The sequence below is a fragment of the Asterias amurensis genome, chromosome 6 (genome assembly GCF_032118995.1).
Source record: "Asterias amurensis chromosome 6, ASM3211899v1".
NCBI classification, from domain to species: Eukaryota; Metazoa; Echinodermata; class Asteroidea; order Forcipulatida; family Asteriidae; genus Asterias; species Asterias amurensis.
In genome coordinates this window covers 20081805-20096797 of record NC_092653.1, presented here as the reverse complement: position 1 = coordinate 20096797, position 14993 = coordinate 20081805, and the positions used below count along the sequence as shown (strand labels likewise).

At 38.8% G+C, this 14993-nt stretch overlaps 1 protein-coding gene and 2 pseudogenes across 1 annotated transcript in view; 1 reads left to right on the top strand and 2 right to left on the bottom strand.

The window, feature by feature from the left end:
- The window catches only part of LOC139938830 (small integral membrane protein 14-like), a 29435-nt gene extending 15759 nt beyond the window's left edge, over positions 1–13676 (top strand). Inside the window, exon 5 of the mRNA XM_071934470.1 lies at positions 10141–13676. Within this exon, the coding sequence (XP_071790571.1) occupies positions 10141–10179 (39 nt within the window). The 3' untranslated portion in view covers positions 10180–13676. The remainder of the gene's footprint in view (positions 1–10140) is intronic.
- On the bottom strand, positions 1808–4519 carry LOC139938104 (uncharacterized; annotated as a pseudogene).
- Positions 4603–7667, bottom strand: LOC139938103 (uncharacterized; annotated as a pseudogene).
- Positions 13677–14993: the final 1317 nt, after the last annotated feature.

Here is a 14993-nt window from a genome sequence, read left to right as displayed (position 1 = left end):
TGGGATTTGAGTGGCTCTAACAAATATTACAGATCAAAAGTTCACAATACATGCCTATACACATTGTACTAATGCATTGCTGTGGCAACCGAAAGTGAGAAATATCCCCCAATTTCAAAATGTTGGCAAACCATGAAGGGGATAGGTCTCCAAAATGAATTTTGGTCAAGATATAGACTGGACTTGTTTTTACAAATGGTGTTAGTTTAATGTTGGTTGGTAAGTGTTGCCAAGGTCAAAGGTTACAAAGAATATGGGTGTTTTTTATATTTCTGTCAAGAGCCAACTTCAGAGCCTTTTCAAGATTTTATTTAAAGAACAAGGGCTCTCTCCTTTATGTTGGGGAAAACCACTTATAATATCTAGGCACATGTGATTGTCCCAAATTAATTATAGAGCCCTTGTTCATTTGATAAAATGTTGACATGGCTTTGAAGTTGGCTCTCCACAGAAAATATTGGTGTTTTGTAATACATTTTCTGTCAAGAACCAGCATCAACTGATCCTTTTCATATACATAAGCTTTTCATATACATAAGCTTAACGTTTTAGCCCGCATACAATGTTCGTTACATTTTGTGCCGACATTTGCTAAATTTGTCTTCAAGACAGGATTTTTGCCCGGTAGTTTTACGACACAAGGTGTCGCTGCCATGGAGCATCAGTGCTGTGTTAACCGCCAGATACGAAAAACCAACCGATATTGGAAACGTACACCTGATCTACATGTATGCAAATCAGGCTCAAGCTAGTACTGACCTCCCTGCTCAGCTATGGTAGCTGTTACTGTTGCCGATGATACTTAAACTATAACGACTAACAAAACACTAAATTAACAAAATTTTAACGTGTATATTGAAAGCATAGCAAGCAAGAAGTGTCTACCTTAAACCCTTACCCTGGGTACCGCACCCAGTCCTATTCAATGTTCCCGCCGAACCATTGAACCGTGTAACTCTTTACATAACAAGTATAAAGCAGACTTATTCTAATTCGCTTCGGGACTCAACCGAATAAATCAATATTTATACTTTAAACATTAATTACACTACTTTAATAAAGGTCATATTATTACTTAAATATGGTATGTCTGCAAGCTATGCTGCAACCGGATGACTACAAAGAACGGGCTGGTGGCTTAAATGCCCAAGGATTTTGAAACAGAAATTTAACTAGAAAAATTGTCCTGGACATAAGTGTCCTTTGCTGTGTCCGTCTTCCAGCTCCCATGGCGCTTAAACAGCCTGTTGGACACCCCCGAGTTTGCAGCCGCTGAGGCTTCCCCTGCTCTTAAACTGTGCAGAGAAAATTTGCTTACATCATCAACTAAGGGTGATAAGGCATCTACAATTAGTTCTCTTACTCGAGTATATGACATTGGATTGTTCGCTTTTCTAAGTACATAACCCGTGCTAACTTTAGTTAAACTTCTGAAAACGAATGCACTTTTGTCTGTTGGTGAAATAATAGCTAATTTAAGATATAATTCCAACATGGCAACTGGACAAGTTGGTAAACCTGATCTGGCTATGATAACTGCATCACCCTGACGGTAAATATCCGTCTTACTTGACTTGATTTGGATGGACAAGTGTGTACTAGTGAACGCTAGATCACCCATTTTTATTTGGGCTAACTCGTTAAATCTTAAGAAACCAGCAAATGAAATCAGGGACATTGCCAATGTTCTAATGTGCAATAAATTGAGAATTGATTTGTCTTCTCCATATTTAATTACCATATGAGAGCTCTAGGAGCTCTGGTGTTATTGGCTCTTTTCGTACCTTGGGTTTCGAAAGGGACCTTTTTAGCCCCTCGCGGTGTTTGCCACTAGAGTGTCTTTTGTGGGATCTTTAATGTTCGCCATACGATGAGCCCATGAAATTGAGGCTACTGTGCTTATGATAGGAGCTGGTGAACTCACCGAATTACCGAGGTGAACTAAATATAATGAAACTATGTATGGGTCTGCTGGCAGTGGAGATTTGCCATGTGACTCTGACCACTGTTGCCATCTAGTAAAGTATAAACTGTACTGAGGCACTGTTGAAGGGGCCCTTGACTTGGTGACTATGGCGGGTAGTTGACTTGCAAGTTGGTTCAGTTCTTGGTTGTCTGTTTTAGCAAAACTTCTGCTCCAATTTTCACTGCTGAATATTAGCTTAAGTAAAGAAAGTATAAATAACAGAGTAGTATCGGGTTATACAAGTATCAAATACATTCAATCATACTTTTTAATTATAGCGTTAGATATGCAAATTAACTGTCTATCCCCTACATGACTGACTTGCGTTCTGAATGCAAATAAAATCAAAATACGGCCGTCTTTTTCATAATTTCTTCGCTCTGAAATTGCACACTCTGAGTGTAACGAGGTCTTAACTGCCTCAACTTACGTTCTACTGTAGAACCTCTGGAAACGTACTGCTAAAATAGTCCTTTTCTCCGGAAGACGATCAGAGCATACTGATCGAAACGTCGAGTTAACCCAACGGTTCTTTTCAGAACCACCCCAACTCATTTAGAGATTGTTATTACATGGTGTTATCGCAAACTCTTCTATATGCTAAAATAGTACTGCGTTTCATGTTCTGAACAAACTTGGAGTTTCCTCCACGTCCCTCTTTCAGCTGAGGAAAAGGACTTGTAAACTCCCATATGTCAGAAATTTCAAATCTTGGTGAATACCCATCTTGAAACAAAATCACCCAAAAGGGTGCAGACTTCCAGGCAGGGCAAATCAATGTGCTCTGAGCTTTGGAAGCCAATAAATGGAGGATGGCTCTGGGAATTAAATGTATGGGGGGTACCAGCCAGTTATTGTCTTTTGACCAATTCTCTGTAAAGGTATCGATCGCCTCAGAACCTGGGTTCCAGAATCTCACATTAAACCTTGGCAGTTTAGTGTTATAGTAACTAGCGAAACGTTCAACCGTGTAAGGGCCCCAAACATTGTGGAGTATTGTGAAAATTTCATCGGAACACTTCCAATCATCTGTATCAACAATTTTGCTAAGAAAATCTGCTTTGTCATTTAATGATCTTGGGATCCATTATTTCAAGATAAACACCATGTCGTATGCAGGTACAACAAATATTAAGGGCAATATCTTGTAAATCCTGTTTCATACAACCATGATTAATAATCTTAACTATGGCTTGATTATCAGTAAACCATTTTACCCGGTTGTGCTGGAAGTTATGTATCTGGGAAATCAGGACTAATTCTACTGCCTTTAATTCCCTCCAAGTCGAACTTTGACTTATTTCTGTTGATGCCCAGTGCCCATGACTGATGGAGTCATCTGCATCTACTACATATCCTGCAAAACCATGAGTGCTAGCATCTGAATAAACTACTTTAGAACAACTGGCAACGTAGTTAATCGGTTTAGCTTTTAACTGTTCTATATTTTCCAGCCAGAAAGTCAATTCTTCTTGTGCTTGAGCTGAGAGCAATACATTGGAATTCCATGAACTTTTGGATTCAATGGCACAGTGGATGGCCTTTGTCATGATTCTAGTCATTGAACCAACTGCTAAGTAAGCGGAAATAATCTTCCCAGTCACACTGGCTAGTGTTCTAGCAGTAACCCCATTTGACTGTCTAGTTTTTGCCAAGATGGCCTGTATGTCGTTTTTGATGGCTACGACCCTTCTTGCTGGCAAAATCAATAAGCCATCAGTAAGATTCATTTAAAATCCCAACCACTCTGTCTCTGAGACTGGGTTCCACTTGCTTTTCTGTGCATTAGGCACAAAGCCTGCGTTTACCAAGTCTTTTAAGACTTCAGCACTGTGTTTGTTGGCTTTCTGAAGACTCTTCGTAGCCCAAACCATCATCTAGAAAAACTACAATCTGTTTCCCTTCACTACGCCATTTCTGTACGAGGGGCCTGAGTACCTAAGTAAATACATAGGGAGTGGTTGATAAAACGAATGGGAGCACCATGAACTCAAAGAATGAAAATACACCTCTGAAAACCCAGCTAAAACCTAAATACTGTCAGGGAGAATACTGATATGGTGGTAACGCAATTTCAAATCCAACTGATACATAGAGCCATGAGGTTTTAGAAACAAAAGGGCTGTACGTAGGTCTTCGTATTTTACGGACTGTTTCCATAAAAACTTATTTGTGTTCCTCAGATCTAGAATAAGTCGACGTTTACCAGATTTTTGCACTGAAACTGACAGAGGATTTACAATGTATGGTTGATTGGCACACATTTTATGCAACATGCATCTAAAAGCTCTGAGATTGCAAATGAAACAAAGTGTGTGTGATTGTGTGCAGAAGCAGTGTTAATTAGTCTTCTAACATTTGGATCCAAAATCGGAGTAGGAGGAGGGGTTTCGAAAAAGGGAAGGGCGTTACCAAACTCAATTACATCTAGAACGAATGAAGTGGCCTGTATTGATCTCCAAAAAGGGCTATGTGAAAACAAACGCCCGGCCACTTTATGGCTACTAGAGGTTGAATTTTCCTCATACTCGTATCCAGTAAATAATTGGTCATCTTGTACATCATTAACACATTCTACAGATTTTAACTCAACTTTATTTACTGTGTGTTGTCCTCGACCGATGTCCTCCTTCGGTTTAAGTGCTGACACCTTTGGTAGTGACGGCTCGACCTTGACGCTTTCCAATGTAGGGGCAAGTCTTGCGCCAGTGTTCTTGGCCTCCACAAGTGTAACAGGTGTCTCATACGTTGGGGTATTGTTGGGCACGAAAAAGCTGATGTTGACCCATAGTAGCTGGTAGCAGTAGCAATAGGGGTAGTGGTCGTGGTAGGCCTGGCTTGGTTGAACGAACCCCTGAACCTCTTGGACATGTTGGAGGGGTTGGTCTTGGTTGTGCTTTTGATCTTCCTTGCCGCTCTGGGGATTCTCTTTTCGTCGCCGCTGTTGTAAGCGAGCTCATTTGTCTCATATTCTTCGACTGTTGCCCAGCCTGAAGGACTGGTGTCGGCTAGTCTAATCATTTTTTGGCGATGGTCGAGCAGGTTTTTGGCCTTGTCTAATTCAGCTTTCACTGCTGGAGACTGATTGATATTATCTACCTCAGCTAGTTGGTCAAGGATGGACTGATTGAAGGTGTGTTGCCGTTTGTGTCCCTCTCTTTTCCATGTTATCTTCGAGCTAGCAGCCGACTTTAGCTTCGCTTTGAATCCAGCTGATATTGAAGCTAACTTTTGATCCACAGAGGTAGCTTGATTTTGGCTATAACGTGCTAAGAGTTCTTGAATGTCCTCTTTGGTAGCTGGAGTTGACACGGTCGGTTGTATCGAAAATATAGCGAGCGATGGTGGAGAGCACAAAATATTAACGTGTATATTGAAAGCATAGCAAGCGTGAAGTGTCTACCTTAAACCCTTACCCTGGGTACCGCACCCAGTCCTATTCAATGTTCCCGCCGAACCATTGAATCGTGTAAATCTTTACATAACAAGTATAAAGCAGATATATTCTAATTCGCTTCGGGACTCAACCGAATAAATCAATATTTTAACAAACATACAACTGTGGCAACGAAAACTACTGCAAGCCATTGACAAGTTATTGTTACAGTCTGTGGGGGATTTGATTTGCGGGAAATAAAAATGTATCAGCGACTTGGTAATAGCTGTCGAGCTACGTCAACAGATGCGTGGCGCAGCTGAAGAAAAAGACCTGTCACCCCCATGACTGTCTCAACTTGGGTTCAATGAGGAGAAGCATGGAACTTGATCGAAGATTCCTTGATGGAGTGTAAACTGAATTATTTCAGTAATCAATCAATCATTCATAAATACCTCGGACAGTTTCGCTATTCCTATTGGTTGAGAGTGCATCACACGGGGTTGTTTAAATGGTTGATAATGACCAGCAGGAGCTGTTAATAACCGGTTGTTTTTGGATAGCGTTGTACGGGTTAGCCACACCATTTTAGCCAATGGGTACGAGGATGCATTACTGTGCACACAACTAAATATCCTAAAACTGTCTTTAAAAAATGCACAACGCATACAGAGCTCAAGGAATGTCTACTTTATTAAGTCTTTTTACCAAAATGTCATTTATGAATGGTAATAAAAGAGTAGCGACTTGTTTTTAATTGGCAGTTGAAAGCCTTGTAGGGTCTTGGATGTGCCATAAAGACTCTCGCCATCGGGTTCGGGACTTTGTCGCTTGGCCACGACCCTGTCGATTTTAAAGGAACATTACAGAATTGGTAAGAAACAAAAATCGTGAAGATCACAGATTTACATAAAACTTACACGGTCTAATGATGGTGATACATGTAGTAGAAAACATCTCATGCAACATTTCTGTCTGAAATGTCATATTTGATGAGAAATAAAAAATCAGAATTAAGACAACATGGAACTCACACCTGATTTGAGGGATGAGTTAACAAGGTAGAAGAGTGTCCAAAAACTGCTCAACCAGCCAAGATCGTACTGGGTCTAGGACCAGCCGCAAGATGGGCTATCTTCTTCGCAAGTTGTAGTGAAGGAGTCCAAGGACTAACAGATGAAGCAGAAGAGAGGCCGTCTCTGATAGACTGAATTTTGCACTGAAGAATGATGAGAATCGCTCTGCCATTCCTCAGGACAGACATGATCTGGGAGCTTAGATGGCTTCTTCTTATGAAGGATGTCATTGACGACTTTTGCTACCTGGGATGCAACGTTGCAGATAGCCGAAGTGCCATTCAGTGACGACGGCAGCTGGCATGGGTCGCCGCTCAAAAACTCACACCTGTGTGGGATGGAGTAGCCAGTGACAAAGCCAAAATGCAGCTCTTCAAGTCCACAGTCGAGAAAATGCTTTTGTACAGCTGTGAAGCTCTAGCGATCACCGACACCATGGCCAAGAATCTCGACACGTCTCACTGTGCTCTCATGCGTTACAGCCTCGGATGTCCAACAAAGTCTTGTACTCTCACACTTGCATAACACCTGCCACAACAACCCTGCTGAGAACTCGTCTTCCTTTGATCGGCCATGCTCTTCGGAGACCTGAGGTGCCTCTCGCTACCTTCGTAAATCCACAAAACCAGCCATCTGAACCCTTTCGACAGGGTGGAAGACTCCGCTGCACCTACATATCACAGCTTATAGACGACCTCAACGCCATCGGCCTAAAACACGATCAAGCTGTTCAAGCTGCCCTGGATCGGCCTGGATGGCAGAGACGAATTTCTAACATTGGACAAACCCGTGGTCACAACGTCTCGAGCCGAGTTCGGCCCGAGTAGCGTCAACTATATATTGATGATGCCAAATAGCTGCTTAGAGTCATTACCACAGTTGATAATCTTGTCATTGAAGAAGCTACGTTTGGATGTTGTAGTACTCTAGTTATTCTTTACTTCCTTGTAACGACAGAGGTCATCATTGGATTGAGTAAGTAGCCATTTTCTTTCAGCTTTTCTGCAAATATGTTTGGCCAGATACAGAGAATCTGAGTAGCAGGTTTGCTTCGGACAAACTGGCACTGACCTACATGTAGTGGATGCAGGTGCATATTTGTCTAACAGGTTGGTGACAACAGTGTTTTACTGCTCAACAGCATCACACACATTAGAGGCAGGAGACGCTTAGGCTCTGAGGTTAGAAGATCATCCGGGAAGGACTGTACATTTAGAGATTGGAACTTCCTGGATGCAAGGGTCTTCATTACTGGTAGTGGCTTAGCAATATCAAGATAGCAAGCAATGGGTATGTTCAGACAGCGTACTAACTTAGACCCAAACCGGTCAAACTTTTACGAGCAGCGGGGGGTGGTCGTAAAAATAAAAACCCATCGCGTTCAGACAGCACAGAGTTAAACCCGATCCGGTTTATCTTCGGTTTTAAGAGGTCAAAGTAGACGCGACCCCGTTGCTCTAACATCCGGTTTTATTCATCAGATTCACGCACCGAGTATGCCGAGATACTGAGTGCCCCATGCCCTGGATGATCAGACAGGGCATAATTAATGGATACAAATGGCTCAATCGAAAGCGGTAACAGTTTTACCGTTGGGAGGATATGGGCACTTAAAACAAACATGAACACGACTCGAAATTATTTTTTTTAACAAACAAAATATTGATACAAACCGCCGAGAAAACTCACCAAAATATTGTCCATATTCCCTGAAACAGAACACGTTTCATTTTTGTGTTTTGTTTTATACCACCGTTTCCGATTTAATAAATACTTTTAGTTTGTACTTCAATCGATTGGAAGTTGCGGTCTCTCAAAAGCTGGTGCCGCGATTTTTATTCCGATTCGTTCATAAACACAACTACACACGTGCAAGTTACGTAAATACATGTACTTTGCAGTATTTTCCCAACTTCCCAACAACGTGGTCATTGCTGGCATAGGGAATTTCCCCTACACACAGCCTCGCGCCCACTGCAGTTCATTCTCCTAGATTGAAAGTACAGCACGCTAGTAACGGTGACGGCAATAGAAAGGCACATCCACGGGATCGGTGATGGATAACTATGGGATATCAGAGAGTGATCACTATGGGATGGCAGCGCTGTACATGTGAGAAACATTACAAAATATGCCTCTTCGCTGCGCTCGTAGTATACGCATGAAAAACAGTTTCAATTTATTGTAGGACACTCAACAAAAGAAGCTTGGAAAATATAATTTTGTTTCAGAATTTAATAACTCATGGGCGTGGGCCTGTGTTAAACTGTACACCGATCGAGAGGGTTTCGCCAACTCGGTAAGCGGCAAGAAAGTAATATAAATACTCGGTGCTTTTCAGCATCAGAGGCAACAGAAACCGTATACAAGTACTCCGGGTCCCGGGCGTGTGCATTGAAACACACAATGGGTCGTCCGTTGTGAGTTAAAACCGGCTTTCATTCTGTCCACACGCAGTGTTAAAAGATAAACCCGAACCGGTTTAGACTTAGACCGCCTCGCTGGACGGTTTAAGTTTTGGGGTTTAAACCCGATCCGGTCTAACTTTATTTGCGTTCACACGCACAAAAGTTGAACCCGAACCGGTCTAAGTGGACTTAGACCAACTTTAGTACGGCGTGTGAACGACCTCTACGAGTCTATATGTTGAAAATTTGATCCAGAACACGGATAATCTTGACTAGGGAGTCAGAATCTGGGGATAGTGCTTTTGTAAACGGTTAAGCATTTAAACGTTTAACTGTCACAGGCTTAGGTCCAATACACAAACAGTACACCTCTCTAATTAGAGTGTTGTGGTTGATTGCAGAGAATTAGTGACTCAAGGCTGGTTCATACTCATTTTCACTGCATACTCAGCACGTGGACTTGTTTATCACAGCCTTTGTAGTGAAAATTATAAGCACAATGTGTAATCATAATGCGGCCGAATAAAAAAAGAAAAGAAAAATAGGTTTTAAATGATAATTGGATGCATATAGTTGGTTAATTTGACTATTTTGGCATTTAAAAATCATTTACAAATTTACCCAGTCAGTTTCCCTTGTGGTTTATATTGATATTTTGGCATTTGTTGAATGCGTATTACAGTATGCAGTGTCAGTGAGTGATGCCAATTGTAGAGAAGATGAAAACAATGTGCATATTTTGTTGAAATGCCTACGCGCAGTCACAGCAAGAAAGAACTGCTACCTTGAGTCATCACAGTGTGGGTTTAATTGCCGGTTATGACTGCTTTCATATTTTCCTACAAATGAACCTTCTTTTGAAATTGCCCATTCACAACATCAATCTGGATGAATTTGCCAGTTTTATTGACAAATAAATGTTGCTTGTACCATACTTGCCTTCCCATTATCAAGTCATCTGTACAATAACAACAAACACACCTTTGAAAGTATCTGTCGCTTTAAAAAGAGACAGATTTTCAGATGAATTAAGACCCTTAAACAAATGCCACTCAGACAAAAATTTGTCATCATGAGAAAAATGTTCTGTTATAATATTTGATTGTTAGAAGTACCTATAAATAGTAAACTATTGGGGAGAGTGTTTGTTCTGAGAATAGCCTGTCTGACCACTGGCTCTTCTCAAAGTAAACATTTCTCCCAAAAGAGATTGGTACTTAACATGGTTGTATCCTTAACTTGACCAATTACTTCTTATTATCCATGACCTGCAAAGCTTTAAACATCATTTATTTGATTGTTGTTATCTTATAGGATCCAGGCCCATCACCTCGAGCACCTCCATTGGATTAGATGTTATTGTGGCAACCTGTGCATTGTAACTGCATCAATATGGAAAGGAGGTTTCTCTCTTTCAATGCTTTATAGGTACTTGTATGTTGGTATAAGGTAACACAGAATTTGATATTTTTGTAAATATGAAATATGAAAGTATTTTATTTAAAAACAAATACTATTTTTGAAGGGTAAGAAGGGTCACACTCTATTAATGCATTTTACATGTTTTGTTGAAGGCATATTCCTATGTGTTACGACCTGGCATATAAATGCCATGGAACAAGACCACCAAGTCTTTCTACTGTTTCATTGTTGAGATTTGTGTGGAAAGGGATATCATTGATGGTTTTCATCAAATAAAACATGAAGGAGATACGTTAAAACATCAAGAAGATTAGTTAAAATATGCAGAATTGCAATATTATGTAAAACAATTAATCAAGTGTTGATAAACTCTTTTTAGCCAGGTTTAAAACTTTGAATTTGGAGTCACGTATCTGTAAAAATTCAGAATTATCATGTACACTTGTTTGCTGATACTTTTAGTGCATATCATAGTTGATTTTCTAGCAGTTTGTATGTGAGGATATTGCAAGCAAAGTGGGGGAAAGTGGTGTCAAAACGTTCTTGTTTTGAAATTGCAATATGCGCCCTCATAAACAAAAGAAGAAAAACAAAAAATAATAATAATAATAATAAATAAATAAAGTAACAATAAATAAATCAATGAATAAAAAATAAATAAAGTAAAGTAATAACAATAATTAAAACAAATTAGATACAAATATATAAAAACACCCAGAATGAATAGATAGTGAAACAAAAATAACACTAATTATAATAATAACAAAGGAAATGGTCAAATGAAACAACAAATAAACTCAAAATTTAGAGTTTGTAAAACAAAGTGTAGGTGTTCAGGAACGGATGTGTGAAAGGGGTTGTTTGACACGTGTGTACACTTACTAGTCACAATAAAACAAGTACCAATCAAAGCAAGCAATCGGTTTGGCCTTTTCAAATCATTTTACAGTAACTTCCGGTTTAAACAGGTCAAAAAGTCAAGAAAAGTTCACCAAATGTATAGATTGTCTAAATGGCTGATATGGTTGACGAAATATTAACTTAAACTTCTTGAACTCGAAATGACGTCATAACGTCATCATGTTGTTTTTACAATTTTTGCAAGGTGCATTTGTTTTTTACTCCCGGAACCGCACACCTAGAGTTTGTTCAATGTGTAGTTATCATTCCTATTCTTACATAATTTTCACCCCTAGAAACAAAAGAGACAGTTAGTTTGTTTTATAGACTGTGTAAGTCTTGCGCATGTTTGAACTGCCTGGTTATTCCCCCATCCATATGAAGTTTACGTGGGCAAGGTACCGTTTCTTAATGTTTTTGTTTTGTCATTGAAATTAGATAAACTGTGTAATTTCCATGGCAAAAGAAAATAAGAAGAAACAGTACCTAGCACATGTAACCTTGATGGATCATCCTGTGATAGAAAATATTAGTAGTGAAATCACTTCACGAAATAACAAAGAAAATCAAGAATCAATCTTGAAACAGGCTTTCGGTTGCTTGCAAATTTTTTTAAATTTTGAACCTTCCTGATCATGAAACTTGTTAACACTCTCTTTGGTCACCCTATGATAATCGTCAATCACTGTTATTGCCTTTCATTACATCTATGGTTGCTGGGGCATCAGTGTCCTTTATAAACTGTGTCATGGTCAATTTCACACCTTATCGACCAGACTATTGCAATGGTTGGACAAGTTCATGTGTGGATTTTTCAAAAGTCGTTTCTAACAAGTTACGATGAAATAAGCATCCTTATTCCAGAGGTTTAATGTTGTTTCAAATAATAGTTTCTAAATTATTTGTATTGACGAAAAAAAGAAGAAAAAAAACATTTTATCAAGTGTTTTCAACATTGGAATTTTTTTTGAAATATGAATTTTGGGAAAAAAGGTCTGATTATAGAAAACAAACCTATGATCTTTGTTTGATCTGTTTTCTCAGTTAGATTGTGCCCGAGTCTTAAACTCAAATAATAGTTGCTAGATTATTTGTACTGACTAAAAAAAACAACCCATTTTATCAATTTGTTATCATTTTTTTTACAATTTTAAAACAAAGATTTTATTACAGAAAACAAACCTTCATTCTTTGTTTGATCTGTTAACTCAATTCGATTGTGCGCGAGTCTTACACAGTTTATTGGCATAAAATTGTTGCAGTAATCGTAGCTCATATTATGCCGCACCTTCCAACTTATTTATAATTATACATGTTATTTGTGTTTATATAAAAAAATGTATTCAATTTTTTTAAAATATGTTTGTAGAGTGCAGTTTTAAGTAGATTAAAAAGTCATTATATGGGAGCTCCAATTTGTAAAGCCGTTTGTTGCAGCATGGAGGTAAAGCAAAGCAAACTCCCACACAACGTCAAAGTATTGTAGTTTTGAGGCGTGCCGTCAACGGCAGAAGTGTTTCTAGTTTTTCAAAACCTTGAAGTTGGTGTCTTATTTTTTGATCGACAATTATGACAGTGTACAAATAAATATTACACATTGTAAACAAGTTAAAATAGCATTCTCTCTTAAGGCAGGGGACACTTACTGGTTATTACTCAAAATAATTATTATCTTAAAACCTTTCTTGATTACGGGTAATGGGGAGAGGTTGATAGTATAAAACATTGTGAGAAACAGCTCCCTTTGAAGTGACGTAGTTTTCAAGAAAGAAGTTATTTTCCACAATTTGATTTCGAGACCTCAGATTTAGAATTTGAGGTCTCAAAATCAAGCATCTGAAAGCACACAACTTCGTGTGACCATGGTGCGACCATGGTGTTTTTTCCTTTCATAATATCTTGCAACTTCAATGACCGATTGAGCTAATATTTTCACAGGTTTGTTATTCCAAGCATATGTTGAGATACACCAACTGTGAAGGTTAGTCTTTAACAATTACCAGTAGTGTCCAGTGTCTTTAAAAAAAATCACTGAAGTACCTTTTTAATGTTCTCCGTAAAGATCCCTGTTTTTAATTTTCCCCTGCCATTTTGGTTCTTTTCTTTTATCGTTTCTTAGATGTATAACAGTATGCAATATGTAATTTTGACAAGAAGTCTTAATGGCGTTTGAACATGTTTGGCAATTGTCTTTTTATCTGGTGTATTCCAACATATGCATAAAACAACAAACCTGTGAAAATTTGAACTCAATTTGGTCATTGAAGCAGCAAGAAAATTATAAAGTAAAAACACCCTTGTTGCCCGAATTGGTGTGCTTTCACAGTCATGCCTAAAGAGGCTTCAGGTCTGAAGTGTGTTATTATTTGAGGGAAAAAAATCCCCGTCTCAAAAACCATGCACTTCAGAGGTAGCCGCGACTCACAATAGTTTACTATCAACAGCTCTCCATTGCCCGTTTTATGCTAACAATTGTTTTGAGTAGTTACCAATAGTGTCAAATAAAATAAAAATATTGTTTAAAGTTGCATGGCCAAGTTATTGTTCGTCAAATGATTATTAAGAATATTTATCTTTTTACAAATAAATTTGTGTTAAATACATATTGACAGATCATACTTATTGAAAAGGAAAAAGACACTAACATATGCACTTGTCACACGAGCAATGAACAAAATCATGGAATTTGCAAAATTGTAGGGCTGATTGCTGTGAGATAACACCATCAGGATCCGTCATCAATAATTCATTCGTGTTTATTTTAAACAAATTACCACTTACCATTGGTGGATGGTCTTCAAGTAATGCAGTTGAAAGGTTTTAATATTCTTGCCAAATAGCTACTTGGAATTTAAATCAGAATGTTCGGGTTCAATCAGCCAAGAGTCGGATCTAGCATCTTCAAAGTGAAATGTATCGGGTTTGTTTTTTTGCTTTGTGTTTAACCATTTAAGATTTGAATGAAGCCTAGACTTCAATTATTGTTCTTTTAATATAATTCATATATTAAAACTAAGTGTACACTGATTTACTTTCTTGTCAATTTTGTTTTAGGGGTTTCGGCTTTCCAGATGAAATGCCTATTGTTATGTCAAGATTGTACATTTGGTTTGCAGTAACACCATGTGTGTATCTACTTGCCAGGTAGAGTTTGTTCATTAGACAACTGTCTTGCTATATTCTACTACTGCGGAGCAGATGTTCGGTGGTTCAGGAGACTTCTCAGTTCTGAAAAGAACTGTCCTGCTTTTTAAGTATGATCATGGTTAACTACTGTGAAGCTTAAAGGAACACGTTGCCTTGGATCGGACGAGTTGGTCAAAACAAAAGCGTTTGTAACCGTTTTTATACAATGCATATGGTTGGAAAGATGTTTTAAAAGTAGCATACAATGATCCACACAAGTTTGTCTCGAAATTGCGTGGTTTTCCTTTTACTGTGCGAACTATCACCGTCGGCCATTTATGGGAGTCAAAATTTTGACCCCCATAAATGGCCGACGTGTTAGTCGACGACGTAAAAGGAAAACTACGCAATTTCGAGGCATGTTTGTGTGGATCATTGTATTCTACTTTTACAACATCTTTCTACCCAACGTTACAAACGTTTTTCAAAGACCAACTCGACCGATCCAAGGCAACGTGTTCCTTTAAGACATCTCAAATGCCTTCGACAAAGTTTGGCACAATGGCCTGCTCCACCATCTCTATGAACACCCAGCAGGGTGGATATGTGCGCATTACAAGTCTTATTATTATTAGTAGTATTATTATGGTGTGTCAGGTTGTGCTTGAGGGTCAATCTTCTCCTCGCTCTATCAATACAGGTGTTCCCCAGGGCGTGGT